A 23,945-nucleotide genomic window follows, 5' to 3' on the forward strand; every position below is an offset into this window, starting at 1 on the left:
TAGACCGGTACCCCGCGCGATGCAACGGTGGTGGAGACGACGAGTGGTGGTACATCTCAAAAGGAGTCCCTATAGTTTACTCAAATAGTCAAATCTTAAAAGTATTACGGAACTAGACTGGTACCCCGCAGGATCTTTGGATTCAATGTTTAGTGTTTTTACTTATTTTTAATGGTAAGCATAGATAAATGGGTAAATTTGGTAGATGATAGATAACTAAGGTTAGGGGTAACATAAAACAACTATAAACATAAAACAAGTAAGAAACCATATAAAAATAACATGTGACATGAGAATTTTAAAAATTAATATTTAGTTTTAAGGGCATTTTAGACATTATATTTCATTTGGTCCCTGTATATACGTTTGCTAACTCGAGCTCATTCTTTATGTAATTTTGATGGCCGTGAATTGAAGAAGAAAAGAAGGAACTGCAAGTATATCGTGAAATTCATTTTATAACATCACTAAAGAGTAGGAAGAAATTACTAGTAAATGTAAAGATATTTTTTATTTATTATTTTTTAATGGATTATATTATTATTAATTTTTATATACACGTGAGCCTATTTAGCTTGGATTGATCCTATATTCCTATCTAGAGTACTATTTTCTTTTCACAAAAAGGTAATGGATTACTGGATTACATTTAAACTGTCAAGATTCATAACCTTTTTTTTTTTTTTTTTTTTTTTATCAATATTGATAATTTATATAAATGTATTAAATATCGCATCTGTAATCTTATATATATTACTTGTACATGAGTGTTTATAACATATTTTGTTCAAATAATATTTGTGCATCAATTTTTACATAAAATACTTATACATCAGTGTTTACAACATGTTTATCTATCATCTTTGCAATTATTTTTAAGGTGTTCTGCATCATATACGAGTAGTATTTATGCATCAATTCTTACGTAATTGATCCTTATGCATCAATTCTATTATTGAATCAATATGGATAGAAACATTAACACAATTAATAAAAAGAAAAAGAAGAGAGAGAGAGAAGTCTATTTGTATCATAATGTTTTATCCTGAATGTGTTAAAAAATTGTATGCATCACTAATGAATAAAAATTAACTATTGTGAGAAAATATTGATATCAAAACCCGCAACGTGATTTTCCGGAACTAATTGTGAATTTGTGATGCACTGACTATTAAAGTGATGCACCATGATTTGTTTAAGCGAATTACGAATAGTAATAAATAAATTACATACATGAATCAGTGTCATCACAAATTAACAAATTTCATTATAAAAAAAAGGGATCAATATGTCGATATAGCAAATAATCAGGGTCGGACTTTTAATATGAAAGGTACAAGTTTTTTTAAGATTGTATTTAACATTTCTCTTAAATTAATATACTGGACGGTTTTTAAAATATTAATGGTATTAAATAAATTAAACATATAAATCGGATAAATAATTAAACCTACAAACGTGGAACGGTTTCTATAAATATTCCATGCCATTGAACTTCTAAATTTTTACAAAAATGCCATCATTAGATTAATTTTTTGATTTGATCTTAAATAAAGGATCTTTAGACAAATTAGGGTTTTTTTCCATCATCTTTGGATGTCTTAATTTGTTGGATTAATGATACTACACAAAATTAAAGTGCATACATAGATTAATTAGTTGTTTTAAAAAATTGATCCATGACTATTAAAGTAAAAAAAAAAAGAAAGAAAAAAGTAATTTGATAACTAAAGAATCACTACAAATACACACACAATATAACATGTTAAAACTTGGTTGTGCTGTACTTTATGCTATTAACACATAATACCTATATATGAATTTTTTGATTAACTTTATGCGTCGTATATAAAGGAATCAGAAAGCATATATACACATCGATAATCCCTTTAAAAATTATTGTCCACAAGATACAACCACACGGTCTTTAAACAGAAGAATGAATGAAAACATGAAATATATATATAGTGTTGTTTGCTCATAAAAAATCAAGATATTAAAAAAAATAAAATCATATTTTTAATTAATAGCTCAAAGCCTCAAATAAACCAACATAATTTACTTTAGGTTTTATATTTTAAATCGCACAAATATATTATTAACATTACACTCAGAAGTAAAGCAATCAAACCTGATCGAGAGTGATTTGAAGATCGAAAAAAAACAAGGAACCCCAAATACCAATAGTAAGATTTTTTATTTTTTGGGAACGGCGCCAATAAAAAGAAGTTGATAACTTTAATTCTATATACTCATTTAGTCCTTGTATTTTCTTATCAGTTTTTGTTTCTCCACAATCAATCATTAGATGTTACGGATCATGAGTATTGGTCGATACTTAATTTCCTTAAACGGATCCACCAAAGGTTTGGGTGAGAATAGATAGTTGATTCTCATCAGTTGATACTTCAAACATGTACTCATTTAACGACAAAGAAATTTATTTTTTACCAAAGTTTCTGGGAAGATCCTAAGACCAATACGGGGTGTTTGGGGGTGCATTTTCAAAATGGATTTTGCGTTTTCAAGACGCACCCGTGATTTCTCTATATGAAAATGCACACTTTTACAGAAAAAACATTTTTCTGAGACATAATAATTCCATATAAGCAATTCCAAACATCCCTTTTGTACCAAAGTTTTTGGGCAGGTACACCTCACGTACAATTTTGATCCAGACCACATCTAATGAGGTTCATCTAGGTGGTTTGGGTCCATCTAGGCTGAGCAACCTGGTCTGACCTGAACCAACATGGTTGCCCTGTGATTCAATCGACCAGATTCTCAAAAACCCGTCATGTGATCCAACCCAACCCACCCATTTTGTGAACCATAACTGGAGACTTATCCAAAGAATAAAATTCTAACAAAGCAATGAAAACAAAATCAGGAACACTAACTATTTGAAACTTTAAGATAATCAATGCCAATAATTAAATCATGATGTGCTAATATAAAATAAGTCATGTCAAATTGAAGCACTACATAAGCCAATAAACCTCAGTGAGCCACTGTATGGCCATAATATATATAGGCCAACATAAACAAAGCTGCTATCAGGGCTACAACATCCATTGGATTAACTGATAAATGGAAGAAAGAAAAAACACGCGCACAAGTAGAGCACCAAACAACAAAAGATCAATATTAAAATCAATCCAAACGGTTATATTCAATGGTATAACACGATTTGAAGCCAATTGCAGTCAAAGAGGATCGGTAATATGTGTCCTCCCCTTATACTTTTTAGGTGGACACTCAACAATGATCTTTACCATCGGTGATGCACGTGGGGAGTGTAACAGAATTCTTAAGGTCATGACCTCTTCAAGCATATCAACCTCAGGGTGAAGGCATATGCTCACCTTCTTAAGCATAGGTGACTTGGTCAAAATAAACTTCACAAAATCCAACTCAGACTTCATGTTAGCAAAGTCTTCTATCTCCAATTCTTTCAGATGTTCCAACGAAATATCTGAATACGTAACGTCGTCAGTCTCTGACTGCTGAGTGCTTGGTTCTTTATGCATCTACAAAGGGCATTGGTATTTCTTGTATCATTGTATTTGGTATAAGAGAATATATAAAACAAAATAGGAATACTTACGATAAATAGTTACCTGTAGCTTAAGTTTCTCAAGGTTTGGGGAACATTTGATCATAAGAAGAGCAAAAGGTATACACTGGGGGAAAAACACCTCGTCTAAAGTTAAGTGTTTGACGTGGACTAATGACGGTGGAAGCTTGTGTGGGACCACACAACAACAAAACACTACTCCAATTACCGACATTGAAACGCAGAAATGTTCAATCACAGGTAAACACTCGAATAGGTCAGTTAGGGAGTACTCGTCCCGGTTAAGAAATCTATCATCCCCAATATGAAATTCCGTTTTAATCTACAACAACATATATAATATTCCAATCAAGTCACGAATGGACAAATATAAATTAACAGAACTTAAAAACATACCAGAGTAAAGCTCTTAAGTGATGGAGATTTAGATAGAAGACGGAGAAGTGTTGTTGTAGTAGCTCTGACATTCTCGAGATGTAAGCTTGTAAGGCAACCAAATCCAGTGAATATTGGTTCAAAGTCGAGATCGCAGACTTTGAGATATAGGTCTGTTAACCGATGAAAAGAAAAGATAGATAAAGGTAACCGATACAGATTGTGATGATCACCCAAGTCAAGTTTAAATTTCTTGAGAGTAGTATGATTGTTCCTCGACAAATAATTCATTGTTTGGTCAATTTCAACGGATATGTTATCAATATGCAAGATTAAGGTGAAGTCGTTTATTTGACCCTCGTGCAGAAACAGGATATCGTTTATAGCATTATAGACTGTACGCTTGTAGTGGTTAGTCCTGGGCCCGACATAAAATGAATCTTCCCACTCAAGATCTTCCTCGTCAAGCACCGGTTTAGAAACTTGGTCAGTTATAGCCATCCAATCAAACATATCTTCGGTGTCAAACACAAGTTTAGGAATTTTGGCCCAATTGTATCTCCAATCTTTTGAAAGAATGCTGGTGCTCACTGCATCTCTAAATGGCATAAGACATAGGATTGCTTCTGTTATGTGCTGAGGAAGGGTTTCGATTCGGTCCAAAGACAATTGTTGAACTTCCATCCCAGGACAGTCTTATTGGGTTGAAACCAGCTAAACAATTCTTCAATATTGAATTATATTCAGCCTTGTGTATGTACAAAATATGTAAAATAAAACACTTGGAAAATGTTGAGAATGATCACTCCAAGTAGCATTTTGCTTATAATGTCTAAGTTAAACAAAGTCAAATAATCGGTAAGGGGGGGCGTTCGGGATTTGCTTTTCTTTTTGAGTATTTGTAACTTATTGCGATAAGAAAATGTATAAGCATTTGGGTAAATGAGAAATACTCGTAAGTGCATAGTTTACATATACTATTAATTAAAGCACTTAACTGCCACCAGAGGGAAAACACTTTCAAAAATAAGCCCATCTAAGATATGTAAACCCAAACACGCAGGCCACTTGAGATTTGCTTATTTGAAAGTGTTGATGTGCAAAATGTGCTTAATGAAATCCCAATATGCTCATCTTATTTCTCAGGTGGTGGCGATAGTGGTGATATAATGGCGGCTGTGGTGGAGGTGATGGGTGATTGTAGCGAGCAACAGTAGCGGCGGTGGTGGTGGCGTCAATGAGTAGTGAAAGTTATTGATGTAATGTGAATATGATGTATGATACATCATGCATTAGAATGTGTACATTGTTATAACTTAAAATTAATATTGAAATTTTAAGTTGAATGTTGAAAATCAAAAGTAGATTTTTTTTTTTATAATATACTATAGATCAAGGTTGGGAAACTCGTGACTCGGGATCGGATCGGCGAGTGGGGGAGTCACGAGTTTTTAAAAACTCGGATCGGAATCGGGGAGAATCCGGATTAGATTTTATATAGAAAAATTATATTTTTTAAAAATTATATGGAATAAACTTCAAACTTAAAACATAATTGTTTAAAAACTTTAATATAATTCTTTAAAGTTCAAATTTCAGTCATTAGAATCATAAACTTAAACCAATTTAAGATTTTTTTATTTAAAAAAAAAAAACTTTGACCAAAGTTGACCCGAGTTTTGACCCGATCCGGCCGATTCTTGACCGACCCACCCGATTTTTGACCGATCCAGGCGAGTTTGACCGAGTTTTACAAGCGACCAAGCCGTTGACCGAGTTTTGACCCGATTCCAGCCAACTCGACCCGTTTAACCCCCGATTCCGATTCCGATTCCAATCCCGAGTTCCCGGCCGAGTCGGCTAAGTTTTACAACACCACTATAGATATAGATAGGTATTGAGGGTATTTTTGGGATATTGAAAAAATTGCTTAAATTTCTAAAAATAGATTTATAGTTTGTATTATAAGCAGTATAGAGTATAGATATAGATATAGAAGGGTAAGTTTGGAACTTTAGAGATAAGGTGAGGGTACTTTAGAGAAAAAAAAATTTGTTTAATGTCTTAATCTAATCTCTTTATATAGGGGTATTAGAAGAGTAACCTTTAGATATCGGGAAATGCCAAAACGCTTCATATTACATAAGATCACAAATCATTGATTATCGTTAGTGTTATCCCTAAAATGGCTTAATTAGGGTAATGATATATATGCTTAAAAATAGACCTAAAAACATGCCTAATACATTCTATAAATGATACATGATACCACTCATTCCCTTTCTTAATATATTCTATAATCATGCCACATGTCAACCTTAGATGTTTAGACAGATATTTAGGCCTGTTATTTATTTAGACATATCAATCATTTTCCTATTAGGTAATAATAATTTCAAACTATCCATATATATATATATATATATATATATAAACAAAATCAACACTAATATTTCATAAAAAGAAAATATTAATATACATACATAACCTTTATAATATAAGTTAAGATATACATACCTTAGAGAGACTTAATTGAAGTGGATTGAAAGAAGCCCAAGATGATGACGATGATCAGAGGATTTTTTTCACTTTTTTTGAACCGTATGATGATTGATGATTCGATTACATTATTTGGGAATTTTGAAAGTAACAAGTTCCGACACTACCCCCTTTGCTTCTATCTATCTTTTCTACAAACTCCCATGAGAAATTAGAGAGGCAGACGAAAGAGACTTCACAATTTTCTTTTATAGATTTAAGCAAAGAACGTAACATCCGGCTATAAATAGCCTTAATTACAAGGGAGATGAAATAAAGTAATAAACAACTACCCCCTAATTAAAACATGGAGGAACCGACTAGCAACATCCAAATCTACGTGCATGCTCACTAGTTCGGTATCATAATCTAGGGCCTTTTTCTCAAATGGAGCCCAAAAAACCCAAACTAATTTTTTCCCCAATTACGCAGGGACGACTGTCACAAAATCTTGATAAATGTAGTCACTAGTCATGCATCTCTAAATAATCTTAACGAGGTATATACCCGAATTTTGCCGCGGAAATAACATGTAAAATTTATAACATGTTTTCATAAATTTTATATTAAATATCACGTGAGTAATATTATGTGCATCGGTTAATTTTGAAAATGTAACAATTTAGAAAAATGATATGATGCAATTAACTGATAATAATAATAATAATAATAATAATAATAATAATAATAATAATAATAAATATTAGGAAAACAGTTATCACATTAAAAGCTATATAAATCAAAAACATAGAAGTTTTTTGTAACTAAAATAAATATAGTATCAACAAGAATGAGGAAGCACCAGTTTTTTATTACGGAGATCTCGAGTTCGAGACATAAGAAATACATACTAAGGTATTTCACAAATAAAGTCCTCCAGTGAAGCATGTTTGAGTCCTGCAAATGAGGCAAAGTTTTATTACAATTAAATGTCATGTCTTCGGGCGGTTTAGTTGGGGGTTTCTCCTCCTACTAGGTATTGAGGGTGATGAAGCTCTCTAACACAGATCCGGTTAAGACAATATAAGCTAAATTCTCTGTTGCGAACAAATGATCCACACTTAAAAAAAAAAAAAACAAGAATGAGTAAAGTAAAAAGTCATATGATACGGACTATTGATCTATAGAATACATGTATATATACGGATGATTTGGACCCCTGTTTTCGAGTGATAACAAGTTCCAAGAAATACAAATTTGCCATCCTTTCAAGTGGACCTTTTGTTATATAAAGTTGGTTTACTAGATTGTGTGTATATGTACAGTCAATGGAAGATCCATGTTGTTTGATTGTGGAGTGGATTAAAAGAAGCCCGGGGTCATGTTGCTGATGACTTAATTCTATTATTTGAGAACTTTGCAACACCCTGATTTTTCCCCATTACTTACTAACCCTAATCAAAAAATTTATCATCTACATCCTCATTCAGTTTCTCCATGATTATTGATCTGAAACATCATACTAATTAGTAAGATTCGAGTATAACCAACTAATGAAGACATGGTAAGGAAAATTAATTCAGGTATTATTATGTCTCGCAACATCTTTTGCAACTAATTAGCTGTTGACTTGATGAATTTTCGTTCTCCATTAGCTGTTGACTTTTGGTAGGTTCATATGTTATCACATCTTAATATATAATTTAACTTTTTTTTTTCCCTTTTCAATGAATTAGATTATTACCTGCGTAATACGTGGGAAACATATATAATTAATGACTTGTTAAATTTTTATAATATCGACCATTAGTTGACAAATATTTAACCAGATAAGAGTTAAACCATTAAAAAACATGAAGTTACATTAGTGGTCGTTTAGATTCCGGATAACAGTAATCAGACAGTTGAAAAATGAATACATCATTTTTTAAAGGTTTTGCTAAATAAAGTTTTCGTTTATTTGGATGTCTTTTATTTATCCGGATATGTCTGCATTGTCATTGTACTTGTCCTTTAACGTTTTACTCGAATAATTTATTTATACAATAAAATCACTAAGCAATTTAATTATCAATCTATATATCGCATGTTGTGTTAATCTAAGTTAAAGTTATGCATAATATCATTGCAATTTTCATACAATTATTTTTTTGATATATAATTGTGATAGCTTACTATAAACTCCATATTTGTTTTTTAATTCTTTATTAAGAAGGACGGTTTAGCATCCGGTCCGGTTTTCAAAACATTGATTTAATAAACGTTATATGATAAAAATCGTATACAAAATTTATTTTTATTTTTTGAAAAGTCACAAAATTTATTTATAACCAAAATTTATTCATTATACAATTAAAATCTTAATTAAAAATATAATTTAATAAAAACGTATTACATTAAAAAAAGAATTTTAATGTAAAAAAATTAAAAATTAATTTTAAAGATAAAATATTAGTTTCCATAATTATATCATTAAAAACATTAATTTTTAATGTCTACAAACTTAAATAAGGAAATAATAAAAATTTAAATTGATTAAAATAAAATTAAATTTAAACAAGTTAAAAAAGGTATATGACATCAACATTTGATCTAATGGCTCTAATTAGAAGGGGAACTTCATCTAAGGGTCTGTACTTCTCCAATTATGAATTAAGGTTTCTCTTTTATATATATTTAGAGATTGAGTTCATTGTAAAAATTCACCCCTTTTATAGACATACTATGCTTTAGAGAAAGTTGGTAGATGGAACTTTTTTGTGTCCATGTAGTCATCGCAAGAGTATGATACTTGAAAAGATCGATCAGATGAGTATAATCATCTAATGTGTTTACGGTTTTCAAAACAGTAATCAAAGTGGATATTTAACGAGGAAGTTCACAATTAATTAGTGGGCAAAGTGAAGTCCCTAATGGCTTAAGTAAATTAAGACCTCTGGCTAGGAGCTATAATTCTTTCAATGCTATCATGTGTTTAGCCAACATCACCTTTCTCACTCAAGGTTCTTATATATTGAGCATACGGATAAAATTACAAGATCGAACACAACAAAAAAGTTGTCTTCTCTGAATTCATGGCTGAGGTCGACAACAGTCAAATTATCAACACATGAGACATACTTACCAAAACCATATGCAAACGAATATTTACATCTACCTGTTTACATTGTGAACCAAAATCTATGAGCAACAATCCTGTATCATCTTACATTATCAAAACACTCTTTTTAAAGAGAGCAAAATAAACGACCCTGTTTATTCTTACATTATATATGTGACTACTGTTAGATTACGATTTCCTGTCCCGTAGTTTTGGTGAGTTTATATGGCCTGACCAGTTTTCTTCATCTATGCTATTAATATACATTGTTATTTATGTCACTCTATTTAAACATATCACTTAGCTGGTGCTCTCGTCAGCTCATCTCAAGCTTATGTTTAAAGCCAAATCTATGTTTACATTGCAGGTTAATGCAATAAAAATCACTAAGTTGTGCCTCCCACAAGTGGTTTTACTTCCCAGCTTGCTACTAGCTATTAGGATCAGCCCTCAGGTTACTGATTTGGTTGTAGCTTTTCGCTTTTGGGTATGCATATGATTTCAGTTTTATTCCAACGATAATTTGTTTTTTCTCAAGTACATATTATATATCATGTAAGTCTGTGTCCAACCATGGAGTAGTTGTATTATGTATGTCAGTATGATCAGTAGCATATTCTACATTTAAAGATCATAGTGTAATATATATTATTCACATGTTGGGATAAGTATATTGTTAGATATTAAAATAGTGTTAGATTTGATATTAATACTTTGTGTCTATATGACAACTTGTAATAAAAGAGGGGGCTTAATGAACATTAGTTCTCCTATAAAAACCCTCTCCCTTCATTCCATTTGTAACCTTTGATCCAAGTTCGGGGAGCTTCTTAGTACAGGACCAACAATAGATAACTTATTTTTGTCATGGAAACATAAATCCTCTAAATCGAAGTATTTGAGGTGGACTAATGTGGTTGGAATTACTTTTGGAACTCCAACTTGAGTAAAACACTTGAATCGTAACCAAAACGAAGATTAGCAAAGTAACTTTATTTTTCTCCAGGCAGAATCAATCATCAAACATAGAGAGAAGTATTATCAAACACAGCCTAAGTTTATATTCATGCCAACCCAAGAAACCCAAAATTAAATATTTTTTGGATGTAACATTATAGGCTGTGAATCTGTGATACAATGTGTCAGTGGGTGTGTTTTCTTTCTTTTTCTTTTTTCGGAAAGAGGGGGGAAGCTCCTGGATTTCGTTGATAACCAAGGTATATAGCTGAGCCTTTCGAAAGTGGACATTCCCTACTTTTAATCACCAACACATAGTTACATAGCCGAGTCTTTCAAAAGTGGACATTTTCTACTTTATTAATCATCTTTCGATAGTTCAATATATTTATGCAAAACTCTAAAATTAACAATATACGTTCTGCAACCAAATCTCTAAAATGCATCCAGCAGCATTTTATTACACAAGTATCAGCCTTTTACAGGGACCTTAACCTTTTGGTGTAATATGGTCACACACCACTAGCCAAATTTTTGTACCCTTTTATTACACAAGTATCAGCCAAATTTTTGTACCCTTTTATTACACAAGTCTCGAGGGAATGGAGGTACAAGTGGACCAAAATTCCTAAACTTAGGTTTAATATGTTTACTTTTGAAGTATCAATGGATGAGAATCAACTTTCTATTCTGGACCAAACAATTGGTGTAGCAAGTCAAAGGAAACATCTGACAAAGATGTTTAAATTTTTTCACGCTATATACCAAGTTATGTTACTACACCAAGGTCCAATATATGAATTCACCCTTACCATGGACATGGATAACACCTGCTTTGAAATTGATCACATAATAGTGTATTTGTCAAGGAGCAATACTCTCAAGAAGTGCCATCTTAGCTTTGGGCCTCCTATTAAGTATAGGTTACCGTTGTCTTTTTTTTCGTTGCATAAGTTAACAGACCTATATATTAAGTGGTGTTGTCTTGACCACCAACCAACATTTTGTGGATTTGGTCGCCTCACAAGCTTATACATGATGAATGTGGACATCTCTACAAAATCTCTTTTACATCTGGTATCTAGTTGTCCATTACTTAACAAACTCGGTCTAGTAAGTTCTAACCATCTATCACTTCTTTATTGAACTATCAATCCTAAGTGCCTTTTACAACTTTTCTAAGCATTTTAACTTGTTTAGCATATAGAGGAATGTAATATTATCAGTAATGAACGTTCCACTATCAATGAGCTATTCCTGGTTTTACCACTGATTGAAGATCTGTCTACCTGGCATTGGATTGCCCAGGTAAAACTTATCTATGTATTTGCTGATTGATTATGCCTGCAGAAAAATGAAGTTATTTTTGCTAATATCTGTTTTTGCTATAATTGAAGTGTTTTTCTCAAGACGGAGTTCCAAAAGTGATCCCAACCACATTAGTCCACCTCAAATACTTCTCTTTATTTGATATGTGTTTCAGTGACGAAAATAAGTTATCCATTTTTGGTCATGTAATAAGAAGCTCCCCAAACTTGGAAAAACTTTCAGTAATGGTAAATATCATAACTCTATCATATGTCCTATCTTTGTTATTTCTTATTCCAATATACACTGACGCAAGGAATACAATATATACTGACATTTCATGTAGATGTTGCACTATCCATTTCCTGAGAATTTTGTGACCGACTCCATTACACTTGAAGATTATTCGGATATTTGGTTGGAACGTCTCAATGAGTTTGAGATTGTTGATTTTATAAACTTGGAGCTTGAAATGGAGTTTGTGAAGCTGATCTTGGCCAAGTCACCTGTGCTGAAGAAGGTGAGAATAACCCTTGATGATGAAGTTACCAAGGAGGAAGAGATGTTTATATTAAGAATTCTTTTACGCTGCCCAAATGTATCACCAGTTGTAGAAATCATTGTTGAGCGCTTCCCTATGGGTAAAACTGAAGTTGAGTTTCAATATATATATATATATATATATAGGGATTAGTTTCCTGGAATGTAAGAAACTTTGAACGAATGTCTATAGTAGGAAATAACTAAAGGTGTGTGTATTGTATGTAAACAACTCGAAATAATATTTATTGTATGTAAAAAAACATATGTGGCAACCATATACAGGTCCCACTTGTCATATTTCAAGCATTGATGATGAAATTTTGAAAACAACAAAACAAAAAATAGTTATATTAATATCTATCTTCTACATATTAAAAGTATGGATACGGGTCTTTTTCAATTCGAATCTGAATCTTCTATGGTTTTAGGATCTAGAATATTTTTGTTAGATCTTGAATTGGTGGTGGTTTTATTTCATATGTGTTCAAACTTGAATTGTTTTTGTTTCTTTTGAAAAGTGTTCTAACTTGGTTTGTGGTGATGACAAATGAGAAGATGGTGATGAATGGTTGAACCTACTACCTTGGATCAGCCATTTCCTGCCACCACCATCATAGATCCTTTATTTTTATTTAATTTTTTTTTTTCTGGATTTCTTATGACTTCAAACTTGGTATTGATAATTTTTTTTGTATTAGTATCAATCCAACAAAGACACCCTGAGATGGAAGCTAAATGTTTTGGCTAAAGATAGAATCAGCACCCTCCCTCAGAACATAATAGAAACAATCTTATGTGATCTACATATAAGAGATGCAGTAAGGACTAGTGTTCTCTCAAAGAATTGGAGGTACAGTTGGACCCGAATTCCTAAACTTGTGTTTGTGGAGGATACGTTTGATAAAATAACTGGTAAAGATCAACTGTCTGTTATGGAGCAAGAGCTTCAATTGGAAGGCCTAGGAAAATGGAGGCTTGAGACATGTAAATTTCTCTATACTATATATCAAGTTCTGTTATTGCACCAGGGTCCAATACTTCAGCTCACCCTTGACATGCACGCAAGTGAATACGTACTTGAAATTGATCAAATAATACTACATTTGTCAAGGAAAAATACTGTCACTGAATTGAAGCTTCAATTTGATAGCAATGGCGACTTGTATATCTTACCTCTATCTATCTACTCATTGCATCAATTAACCAACCTACACCTCGATGGTTGTAAAATTCTCCATCCACTGACATTCAGTGGATTTGGTAGCCTTACAACCTTATACTTGGATGATGTAAGAATACGTGCAAAAACACTTCTACATCTTTTATCCAAATCTCCGTTACTTAAGAGAGTGACTCTGGTAAGTTTTTACTTGAATTTCTGTACTCATTGGTTTTACATTTTATCTGAATATTGTAATGCTGTTGCTGTAGCTATATGATCTTTACGATAATGACTACGTCCCTGTCCCCTTTATCGAGCTATTCGAGTGTTTACCGTTGATTGAACATCTGACAACTTCTGTGGCATTGTTTGACCTGGTAAATTTTATACTATTATGATATATCATTGATTCAACTTGAAACAAAAACTTTGCATGTTTAATCTTTGTTTTTGCCTATGCTACTAGTGTTTAAATAAAGATGCAGCTCCACAAAAGCTTCCAACCTCATTAGTCCACCTCAGATACATGTGTTTAGAAGATATACGTATTCCTGGCCATAATGGGTTATCGTGTCTTGCTCTCTTAATCAAACCCTCCCCAAACTTGGAGAAAATTAATCTTCGGGTAAGTAACACATGTTCATCTTAAATTCTTCTTGTTATGATGTCATGCTAATATATACTGACTCAAGAAATGCCGGTGCTTCCTGCAGAATCCGCAGATGTATAGAGGGGAGCAGTATATTGATGGAAACCCCATTACACTGGAAGATTATTCTGATATATGGCTAGAGCATCTGTATGAATTGAATATTATATATTTTGCCAACCTGAAAACTGAGTTGGAGTTTTTGAAGCTAATCTTGGTCAAGTCACCTGTGTTAAAGAAGGCGAGAATAGTCCTCGACAAAGAGGTTACAAAGGATGAAGAGAATCAGTTATTAAGAAATCTCTTACGCGCCCCAAGAGTATCACCCATTGTAGAAATCATTGTTGAGCGTCGTTAGCTATATTAAACTGAAGTTGAATTTAAATATATGCCTGATGGCTGACGCACACAATTGGCTTCAAATCCTTTAGACCGTTAAAACTATTTGGTTACCTTATTTTGTATGGTAGTATGTTTAAGTTGATGTTTTTCTTTTTCCAGTCATTGACGTGAACATAAAGTTTCTATCTGTAATACTAGATGCAGTTTGTTTTCCTAAGATTTAATTGTGAAACACGTAAAAGGTGGCTAGGTTTCAACAACACCGGTGACTGTGTTTGCATATTGTAGATTTGTAGACAGGGGATATGAGTTCCCAGTAACCAGTCATTACATGGAAATGTGGCACTGTTATTTGTTAGCTTTAAAAACTTACCTGTTTTTGGTTCGTCTCCCTATCCACGAACTTATACATTTTCACATAACACATAATTAACTTGAAATTAAGGGCTTTGAATCCTTATATAATTGGTGTGTTACAACAAAACACAAAATATAATTACGATCTCATTGAACATTTGAACTATTAACCTAAAGTCACATAACACAAAATATAATTATGATAATACATCCTTAGAAATGACACCTATTGGGCCTATTGCTCACAATACAAGATTTTTTCAAAGGTTTTAATGTTACGCTATATTGATTTTATTTTATAAGAATATAATTATTGGTACCAACTACCAACCATATGCTCCCCCTCAAAAATCATCCATACCCAACCCATTTAATAACTGTGTCGAAAAGTTGAACCTAAATTTGACTCGCCTAATAAACAGTTGGGTCGACCTTTGTTTTGACAAAACCCATATTGGAAGATATGCATATGTCAAGTATCTCTAAACATATGTAATATTTTGAACATACACGTTAAATCTTAGGAAGAGCTATAAGAACGAAAACACAAAATTTGTTGCTGCATTTTGAAGTTAACAAATGGATGGGGGATATTTAACCCGTTTGTCGGTAAATAACTAAATATAAAGGGGTTGACAGGTTGTAAAGGAGTTTCAATAGCCAACCCAAACCCATGTACCCAACCTATTAATTAAACATACTAATCGAGTAGTCGTGTTGACTCGTTTATGACCCAAACCTAATCAGTCCTGGGCCAAATCTGCTTATTTTTGTTTCGGGTTGTTTCGGAAGTTGCCATCACCTAGTATTTACTCGTTACCATGTATTTCAAATACTGTATATCTCCCTTATCTAGTGGTAGCAAGTTCCAGTGGCATACATATCATGATTCTTTATTTCCTGACACATAAACTCTCTACCTACAACACTTCGATCGGGGCAAATTTGCTTCAAGGACAAAGAGTACTTGCCTCAAAGCAATAAGTTGATATTTTGATTTTGATACTTGTTTCTGTTTCTAATCTCGTTAGCATAAACCGACTCAAAGTTTAAGTTTACCTATTAAGGAACATGCCGACACCAAAATGTAAACTGTAGGAATTAATCTTGACTTTAAGGTTACTAAATGGGTTGATTTAATTAGTGCATGGAATAAGAAGTAGAAGTAGCCAGTCGACATATCGAAGATGTGCATGGAGTTACTTCTATGATTTAATTAGTAGTAGATTTTATTGTTTAGTTTATGGGTAAGTCTATTTGTTTTAGAACGAGTCATTGTATTGACCGAATCTAGTGGAAATATCCGTTGGTTATTAGCACGTTAGGAAGATATGGTCATGTCCACCATTTCTTTAGGAAAGTCAGTTGAGTCAGTGGGCTATATATAGCCATCTATGTTTCATTTAGTAATTCGACAGTTGCAAGTTTCTACTGCATTTTTTCTTTACTTGTCCTTCTCTCCATATTATATTACTATATACACATATTTAGAGTGAGTTGTGAGTGAATCTTGGGCTTAATTTCCAACATAAACTTCTGCTGTATATATGCAGCATTTTAGTATCAATTTAACAAGATTGTCCTGATATGAATTTGCTGCTAAATACATCTAAAACTTAACTGTGTTTTTACAACATTGTGTAGTTCTGCTGCTGCAACAACAATATCCTGAGATGAAATCTCAAAGTTTGTCTTTAGATAGAATACGCACCCTTCCTCCACTCAAAATAGAAGAAATCAGAAATCCTATGCCGTCTTTTGTAGACAAATGATGAATACGCTTGGAACTGAAATGGACATATTAATTTAACTCTGTTTCATGAACTGATTTTTGCAGCATTGGATATGATTAGCAGTCTTCCTTCATCCTTAATAGAAACCATCCTGTGTTTTCTACCAATTCAAGAGGCAGCAAGGACAAGTATCCTCTCAAGGGAATGGAGGTACAATTGGACCACAATCCCCAAACTTGTGCTTGATGAGAATACTTTTGAAGTATCAATTAATAATCTTTCCGATCCTGAGAGAACAGTTAAGATACCAAGTCTAAGGATTAGGTTGACCATCAGGGACTTGGTCAGGAGGTGTAAGTTTCTTTGTGCTATGGACGAAATTATGTTACTGCACCGGGGTCCAATACTTGAGTTAAGCCTTTCCATGTATGCAGAGAATAACTGTATTGAAGTTGACCAGATAATAGCATTCTTGTCGAGACAGAATACAGTCAGGAAACTTAAGCTGGATTTGGATAATGTTGGTAACCAAAAAATTGTACCCTTATCTATCTTCTCATTGGACCAGTTAACGGATCTGTCTCTCGAAGGCTGTGATATTGAACTTCCACCATCATCAACCTATGGATTTGCTAGCCTTTATATTTGGATGACGTAAATGTCTCTATAAAAAATTTTCTACATCTCTTATCCAATTGTCCTTTACTCAACAAAATCGACGTTGTAAGTTCTTTTTACAATATCAATCTACATGAGCTTTTCATTAGATATCTGAATATTGTAACTTGCTGCAGCTTATAAATCAAACTAGGGACATTGATGACGATTACCTCATTATTGAGCTATTCGAGTGTTTACCTGTCATCAAACATCTCACTATTTGGAGTCATGTTATTGAGGTAATACTTATCTGCAAGCTATAGATTGGATTCAGTATGAAAATACGCTATATATCGGATTCAATAACGAAAATAAGCTATATATTGGATACAATGAAAATAAATATATATAGATCTAGCTGTTAATCTTTTTCTTTTGGCTTATTTTCTAAGTGCATTGCTGGAGGCCTGGTTCCATCGGAGCTTCCAATGTCATTAGTCAACCTGAAATACTTTTGTTTGAACCAAGTGTGTTTCACTCACTCACATGCATTACCTTTTCTTGTACTCGTGCTTAAAAGCTCCCCGAACTTGGAGAAACTTAAGCTAAGGGTAAAGAGCGTAAACCCATCTTATCTTATTGTTTTTTGTTCGTATGCCAAAGTAAACTAACGCAGGTAATAATTACCTACACAGATTCTCCCTGAAGATTTATGCAGTTTTCCTGAAGATTATTTAAGCTACATTGCCCCAAAAGATTATTCCGATATCTGTTTGGGGCATTTGGATGAATTAGAGATTAGAAACTTCACCAACTTGGAGACCGAGTTGGAGTTTGTGAAGTTTATGTTGGCCAAATCACCCACGCTGAAAAGGCTGAGGATATACCTCTACAAAAAGGTTCCCAAGGATGTAGAGCTGATCAAATTGTTAAAAGTTCTCCTGCACTCGCCTCAGGCATCACCGGTGGTTGATATCATTGTTAAGGCCTAAATAAACTGTAGCTGAGTTACAAACAACAGGCGCAGGCATTGTCGAACTTATGTGTTTTTTGTCAGTTAATCCAACTTATATACAATTAACTAAACTAATGTTACTGCTGATTATATTTTATCCGACAATGCATCTTTTGTTGATTTCTCTAGATACAGATTTCTAATTGTGCAATGTATATATGTACGAGTATTAACTTTTGACATGAAAAAAAGCTTAGTAAGTAGAGAAAAAAAAAAAGAAGCCTAGTGTTCTTTTTCAAATAAGCTTTTCACCTTTTAAGCCAGAAGAAGATACTATCTAGATTATTTTTTTAACAGCAGAAAAGATAATATATAATTAGAGAGACTTTCATGTAAAACATCAAATTTATGAAAAGATGTGAAGTTACAAAGTTAGAATTATATATATACTAAATTTATGTTATGACAAAACGAAGTCCTTCCAATAAAAGTTTGGATCCAAGAAAACTTGAGTTCGAGTTCTAAAGGGACAAGATTTACCTTATTAATTGGGTGAGGGAATTCTTTAATTAATACAATATAATCTAAATCTGTTATATTTGATCCGTACATATAAAAAATATACTCGTAACATTCTTGTCATTTATAATTGGCAAAAGATCGAATGGACGTACTTAAAAAATGTTGACTAGTAAAGGGGTGAAACAGGTATGTTAATATGAAATAGAGGGACCAAATGTATAGAAGGTTATTCCTTGATTTTATCTTCAGTAATAAACGTGGTATTACAGTTTAACACACACATATTGAAGCAGGGAATGAAAGAAAGGGTAAAAATTCATTCTTTTGGTATAACAACTCTCACTCAGGTTTTATTTCCTTGACTTATGTATTTTAATAATGTTATGTATGTATCTTTTAGTAATTATAATAAGTTTCTTCGTCATGATTTTGTTCGTTTGTTTGTATACATTTGGATCTATTTAGGTTTATGCTTCTCCAGATCTCCTTTTAAAATAACTGATAATTTTTTTTTAATAAAAACAGAGAATTTAATTATATGAAGGTATATATTGTTAAAAAACGCCTAAATCATAAAATTTTACAGTAATAAAAAACCTAGAGAAGCCAAAGACTTATTGTAGTTAGGCTATCTTCAGTGGGGTGCCCTTGGATATCCTTTGCTGCCCTTACCTAAAGGCATGTCCTTATTTTTGTTTTTAGTTGGAGGTAAAAGGATATCTAAGGATATGTACGGATGTTTGTATAGTTGGAGATAAAGCTATAAGATTTGAAGGATTTATAAGGATATATAATGATTTGTAAGGATATGATGTGACAACGCCTAAGGGGCGTCCTTAGCATTGGATATAGCCTTATTAAATTATAAAGACACACCTTACCATTGACCAAATCGAGAATTTTCTTATGAAGACACACCTTAACCAATCATCAATAGATGGATTGGTATATGGTGGAGCCTGAGACTGGGAGGTCTTGGGTTTAAATTCTGGTGTGAGCAAAATGCTCCCACGAATGAAGACGGGTTTTACCATAATTGGTTTCCTCTGGAATTGGAGTTAGGTATATGAAGAGGCATGCTGTTGAGCCCAAATTTTCCGTCAAAAGAAAAAAGACACACCTTACCATTGTTTGAATCGAGAGTTTTTTTATAACGGCAAATAAACCTTACCTCAGGCCAGGTATTGAACCTTTTACGTCAATAAGCTAGAGCCTCTACCCAGGGTAGACATGGGCTAACCCTGAATCAAGATTTGAATTCACAATATTTAGTTGACTCTTGCCTGCCATATATACAGAGTGCATATAAAGTACTCTTTTTCAGAACATCCTTTTACTATCAATAATCCTTATTTCACGTCAAAGTAAGCCACCATGTGAACGTCTTTCGATTTCTGCTTGATCACTTTTTTTCCATTTCTGATTTACCAGGTCTGTAGATTTGTCATTTCGATTTCTGTTTTTTTTTTTTTTTCTTTTCACTCACCGTATATGAAAATGCGTCGTCTATGTTCAAGAGTATGATGGTTCCACACTTCTACTTTACTTGCGTGTACTAAGTTTATAAATCTGGTCCGTTGTGCTCAACATTTTTTAAATGTGATATTTGGCAAACTGACTATCCTTAATCAGTTCTTACACTTGATTTTGCAGCTTTCTTTCAAGAGTTATAATATCTTAAGATGGAGACTCAAGGTTTGTCTACGGATAGGATCAGCACCCTTCCGCAATCTCTAATAGAAAATATCCTCTGTCTTGTACCGATCAAAGATGCAGTGAGGACGAGTGTCCTCGCTAGGGAATGGAGATCCAAATGGACCACAATTCCTAAACTTGTGTTTAGTGAGTATTCATTTGATTTATCTACCAAATTCAATAAGGTCAAGCTGTCCCAAATGAAGAATACCGATCCACTCTACATGGAACGTCAAAGAAAAATGATGAGCAGGAAGTGTAAACTTTTCTATGCTTTATTCCAAGTTCTATCGGTACACCAGGGTCCAATACATGAGTTTGGCCTTTCCACAGACGGAGACGACACCTATGTAGAAGTTGACCAAATAATAGGTCATTTGGCAAGGAACAGTGCTCTTAAGAAACTTACACTCGACTTGGCCACCCGTCCATGTTATTATAAAGTGCTGTTATCTTTCTTCTCTTTCTTCTCATTGCATCATCTAACAGAGTTGGATCTTCTGGCTGTCATATTACCCTACAACCAGCTTCCAGTCCATTTAGGAGCCTTACAAGATTGTGCTTGAATTATGTAAAGATATCTACAAAAGAGCTTCTAAATCTTGTATCCAGTTGTCCATTACTTACAAGCTTCAGTTTGGTAAGTACTTGTTAGAATATCAATCATTCCTCGCAGACTTTCATTATTTATCTAAAAATGTAAGTTGCTGCAGCTTGAAAAATGTGAGATACATAGTGATCATGGCTCCACCCTTATGGAGCTATTCAAGTGTTTACCTATGATTGAAGATTTGACTATTTCGAATCGGCTCTTTCAGGTAAATATTTATTCATATGATATATAACTGATATAGCTTGAATGTAAACCTTTGGTTATTAACTTTGGTTTGGCCTATAGTTTTGGTGGTTTTATGAAGATTTATATTCAAAAGGATTAAATGGATTAGAGCTTCGAACATCATTAGACCACCTCCAATGCTTCCGTGTTGAAGATATGTATTTTACTGGCAGAATGGACTTGGTTTTTATCCTTAGTGTGATCAGATGCTCCCCAAACTTAGAGAAATTTAAGCTACATGTGAGTAACATAGATCTATCTTCTATCCTCTTCGTGTTTATTCTTATATGCCAAAATACTCTAACGCTTTAAATACTGACAGATGTTTGGCGAACTTAAAGAAAGTGAGTGGAATTCTCGTACAGAGTCTGTTACCCATGAAGATTATCCGGATATTTGGTTGGAGAATCTGAATGAATTGGAGATTTTCAATTTTGGAAATTCGAAGCAAGAGTTAGATCTTGTGAAGCTTATCTTGGCCAATTCACCCATGCTGAAAAAGTTGAGCCTATTCCCCTACCGTAAGATTACTAAAGATGAGGAAATGTCGCTATTAGAAATTCTCTTACACTCCCCACGTGCATCGCCCATGGTAGAACAACTCATTGTCAAGAAGTAGAAGTCATCGTCCGAAGATGAAAGGTGATGTTGAGTTGGAAATTGGATTGTATGCCTTGCACTGCAATTAGCTTCGGACCCCTTTGTCTTTCTGAACTATCGCTGGGTTTTGTTTTTATTTTAGCTGGTTAATCTTTTTAGTCTGTTCTGTAGTTGACCAAAACTATTGAGAGTCCAACAGAAACATTTCCTTATATTTCTATAACGTTTTAGTACTGTATGTGGCAGTTCAACCATAGATGATATTGTGTCATTGGTCTTTAATTTTCCAATATCTTACTTAAGGGAGGTTATGGTGTTTAAATGGATTTGTAGCTCAAATCCCACTTGATCGAATTTTGTTATGTTTGAATTGGTTTTTGTCATGAATTACTTGATCCAAGATAAGCTCACACTCTTTCATAAACTTCTCACGTATTTAGTTTTGAATTGGTTTTCTCTCTGTAATCTTGTTAGCTATATATTGGATACAGTGAAAATAAATAAACAAATAAATAAAGAGAAAAGTGAATATAAGGTTTTAAAGGTGGAACCCATGCGGCGAGGGTTACGCCGGTACTGTATCTAACCACTATAATGAAATCCAAACAAACAATGATTGGTAAAGGGGCCAAACAGTGTGTTACATAAACTAGAGGGACCAAATGTGTAGACAGTTACTTGATTTTAGTAAGGTGTGTTACAGTTTGAAGCACGTATCACACTATCACAGAATGTAACTAAAAAAATAGGGTAAACATTTGTATGTACTCAGAGAATAAAGAAAAGAGGTACTGCCCTAAAAAAGGAAAAAAACTCATCACAGTATTCACTCACTCACCCAGGTATTATTTCCTCGGTTTACTTTTTTCATTTTTTTTATCTTCTTCATTTTTTCTTTTAATCTTTACTTAACTTGATTGGAGTGTATCTTAAATTCTTAATGTCATGTTTATTACAGTATTTGCTGCTTGTTTGTATACCTTTGCAGATAGTTAGGTTTAAGCTGCTTGATTAATTTTTTAAGAAAAGGATTAATTTTTTATTAGGAAAAATAAACACAAAACCCAAACTGAAATGTGAAATTGGTTTTCGGTTGGGGTTGAACACTTGAATCTGAATTCATTTAGTCAATTCAGGGCAACCCTGGAAACCCGACTGATATATATGTAATCTCTTTATTTTCATGTTAATTAGATATCTTTTGTATATGACATTATAGGCTGTGACACAATGTGTTTGGATGGGTGATAAATCAATGCCAGGGGATGCGTTTGGGTGGTGCGCAGCCAAATCTCTAAAAAGCCTCCATAGTCTTCAACATGCAATGATTTTTTAACCACTCGACTACCTCTTTTGTTCCATTTTTACTTTACTACACTAGCCTAGTAATATGTTCCATTCTATGTACATAAGGAGTCATCCAATTGCTACGTAGGTTGTTGAACATTCTGAAGCAATCTCAAATTTCTCTACAACAACAACAACAACAAGGTACCCAATCCCGACATAAGCCGGGCTATGGGGGAGGTATGATGTAGACAGACCTTACCCCTACTCAAAGGTAGAGAGGCTCCTTCCAGATCCACTAGAGTGGAAGGGACCTCCGGCCCAAAAGTGAAAAATAGGGTTAGATCCACCGGGGTGGAAGCCTTAACCGGATAGGGATAAACTCGATCTCAAACTCTCAATCTCAATCTCAATCCCACTCTTCGGATCACAAATTCAGATCTTAGATCTAGAAATTTGTTACCGTTAGGGAGAGGGAGAGGTTAGAGAGAGAGAAGAGAGAGAACCCTTAGCTCACATTTACAACAACAACAACAACAAGGTACCCAATCCCGACATAAGCCGGGCTATGGGGGAGGTATGATGTAGACAGACCTTACCCCTACTCAAAGGTAGAGAGGCTCCTTCCAGATCCACTAGAGTGGAAGGGACCTCCGGCCCAAAAGTGAAAAATAGGGTTAGATCCACCGGGGTGGAAGCCTTAACCGGATAGGGATAAACTCGATCTCAAACTCTCAATCTCAATCTCAATCCCACTCTTCGGATCACAAATTCAGATCTTAGATCTAGAAATTTGTTACCGTTAGGGAGAGGGAGAGGTTAGAGAGAGAGAAGAGAGAGAACCCTTAGCTCACATTAGCTCAATAA

The 23,945-nt window shown here is 33.6% G+C and overlaps 5 protein-coding genes across 5 annotated transcripts; 4 read left to right on the forward strand and 1 right to left on the reverse strand.

Annotated features, from left to right (window-relative positions):
* Positions 1-3,206: 3,206 nt before the first annotated feature.
* LOC122610790 (F-box/FBD/LRR-repeat protein At1g13570-like) lies at positions 3,207-4,636 on the reverse strand. Its single transcript, XM_043783745.1, has 3 exons — positions 3,974-4,636; positions 3,591-3,899; positions 3,207-3,506 (listed from the first exon to the last, which is right to left on the reverse strand). Exons 1-3 carry the CDS (start codon positions 4,634-4,636, stop codon positions 3,207-3,209), a joined length of 1,272 nt encoding a protein of 423 aa, XP_043639680.1.
* Positions 4,637-11,153: 6,517 nt separating this feature from the next.
* Positions 11,154-14,507, forward strand: LOC122610791 (F-box/FBD/LRR-repeat protein At1g13570-like). Its single transcript, XM_043783747.1, has 8 exons — positions 11,154-11,600; positions 11,697-11,795; positions 11,885-12,043; positions 12,142-12,447; positions 13,037-13,696; positions 13,770-13,877; positions 13,967-14,125; positions 14,214-14,507. Exons 1-8 carry the CDS (start codon positions 11,154-11,156, stop codon positions 14,505-14,507), a joined length of 2,232 nt encoding a protein of 743 aa, XP_043639682.1.
* Positions 14,508-16,091: 1,584 nt separating this feature from the next.
* Positions 16,092-18,173, forward strand: LOC122610792 (F-box/FBD/LRR-repeat protein At1g13570-like). Its single transcript, XM_043783748.1, has 5 exons — positions 16,092-16,095; positions 16,686-17,235; positions 17,393-17,480; positions 17,634-17,792; positions 17,877-18,173. The coding sequence occupies exons 1-5, from the start codon at positions 16,092-16,094 to the stop codon at positions 18,171-18,173; spliced, it is 1,098 nt and encodes a 365-aa protein (XP_043639683.1).
* Positions 18,174-18,960: 787 nt separating this feature from the next.
* On the forward strand, positions 18,961-22,198 carry LOC122580117. The gene is made up of 5 exons (XM_043752389.1): positions 18,961-19,005; positions 20,312-20,993; positions 21,067-21,171; positions 21,252-21,431; positions 21,514-22,198. The coding sequence occupies exons 3-5, from the start codon at positions 21,109-21,111 to the stop codon at positions 21,808-21,810; spliced, it is 540 nt and encodes a 179-aa protein (XP_043608324.1). The 5' UTR covers positions 18,961-19,005; positions 20,312-20,993; positions 21,067-21,108; the 3' UTR covers positions 21,811-22,198.
* LOC122610793 (F-box/FBD/LRR-repeat protein At1g13570-like) lies at positions 20,341-20,919 on the forward strand. Its single transcript, XM_043783749.1, has one exon. The coding sequence runs from the start codon at positions 20,341-20,343 to the stop codon at positions 20,917-20,919; it is 579 nt and encodes a 192-aa protein (XP_043639684.1).
* Positions 22,199-23,945: the final 1,747 nt, after the last annotated feature.

This window comes from Erigeron canadensis, chromosome 8 (assembly GCF_010389155.1).
Source record: "Erigeron canadensis isolate Cc75 chromosome 8, C_canadensis_v1, whole genome shotgun sequence".
Lineage (NCBI taxonomy): Eukaryota > Viridiplantae > Streptophyta > Magnoliopsida > Asterales > Asteraceae > Erigeron > Erigeron canadensis.

Excerpts from the sequence above, each read along its gene's own strand:
- LOC122610790 (XM_043783745.1), bottom strand. The coding sequence starts at position 4,636 with ATGGAAGTTCAACAATTGTCTTTGGACCGAATCGAAACCCTTCCTCAG. Across the intron at positions 3,900-3,973 it reads CACTTAAGAGCTTTACTCTG|ATTAAAACGGAATTTCATAT; the intron begins GTATGTTTTTAA and ends ATGTTGTTGTAG. Across the intron at positions 3,507-3,590 it reads ATCGTAAGTATTCCTATTTT|CAGTCAGAGACTGACGACGT; the intron begins GTTTTATATATT and ends CCAAGCACTCAG.
- LOC122610791 (XM_043783747.1), top strand. The coding sequence starts at position 11,154 with ATGGATGAGAATCAACTTTCTATTCTGGACCAAACAATTGGTGTAGCA. Across the intron at positions 11,601-11,696 it reads TACTTAACAAACTCGGTCTA|GAATGTAATATTATCAGTAA; the intron begins GTAAGTTCTAAC and ends TAGCATATAGAG. Across the intron at positions 14,126-14,213 it reads TGGAGAAAATTAATCTTCGG|AATCCGCAGATGTATAGAGG; the intron begins GTAAGTAACACA and ends TGCTTCCTGCAG.
- LOC122610792 (XM_043783748.1), top strand. Across the intron at positions 17,236-17,392 it reads AGCCTTTATATTTGGATGAC|GGACATTGATGACGATTACC; the intron begins GTAAATGTCTCT and ends AAATCAAACTAG. Across the intron at positions 17,481-17,633 it reads TTTGGAGTCATGTTATTGAG|TGCATTGCTGGAGGCCTGGT; the intron begins GTAATACTTATC and ends TTATTTTCTAAG.
- LOC122610793 (XM_043783749.1), top strand. The coding sequence starts at position 20,341 with ATGGAGACTCAAGGTTTGTCTACGGATAGGATCAGCACCCTTCCGCAA.
- LOC122580117 (XM_043752389.1), top strand. The coding sequence starts at position 21,109 with ATGGAGCTATTCAAGTGTTTACCTATGATTGAAGATTTGACTATTTCG. Across the intron at positions 21,172-21,251 it reads TTTCGAATCGGCTCTTTCAG|TTTTGGTGGTTTTATGAAGA; the intron begins GTAAATATTTAT and ends TTTGGCCTATAG. Across the intron at positions 21,432-21,513 it reads TAGAGAAATTTAAGCTACAT|ATGTTTGGCGAACTTAAAGA; the intron begins GTGAGTAACATA and ends AAATACTGACAG.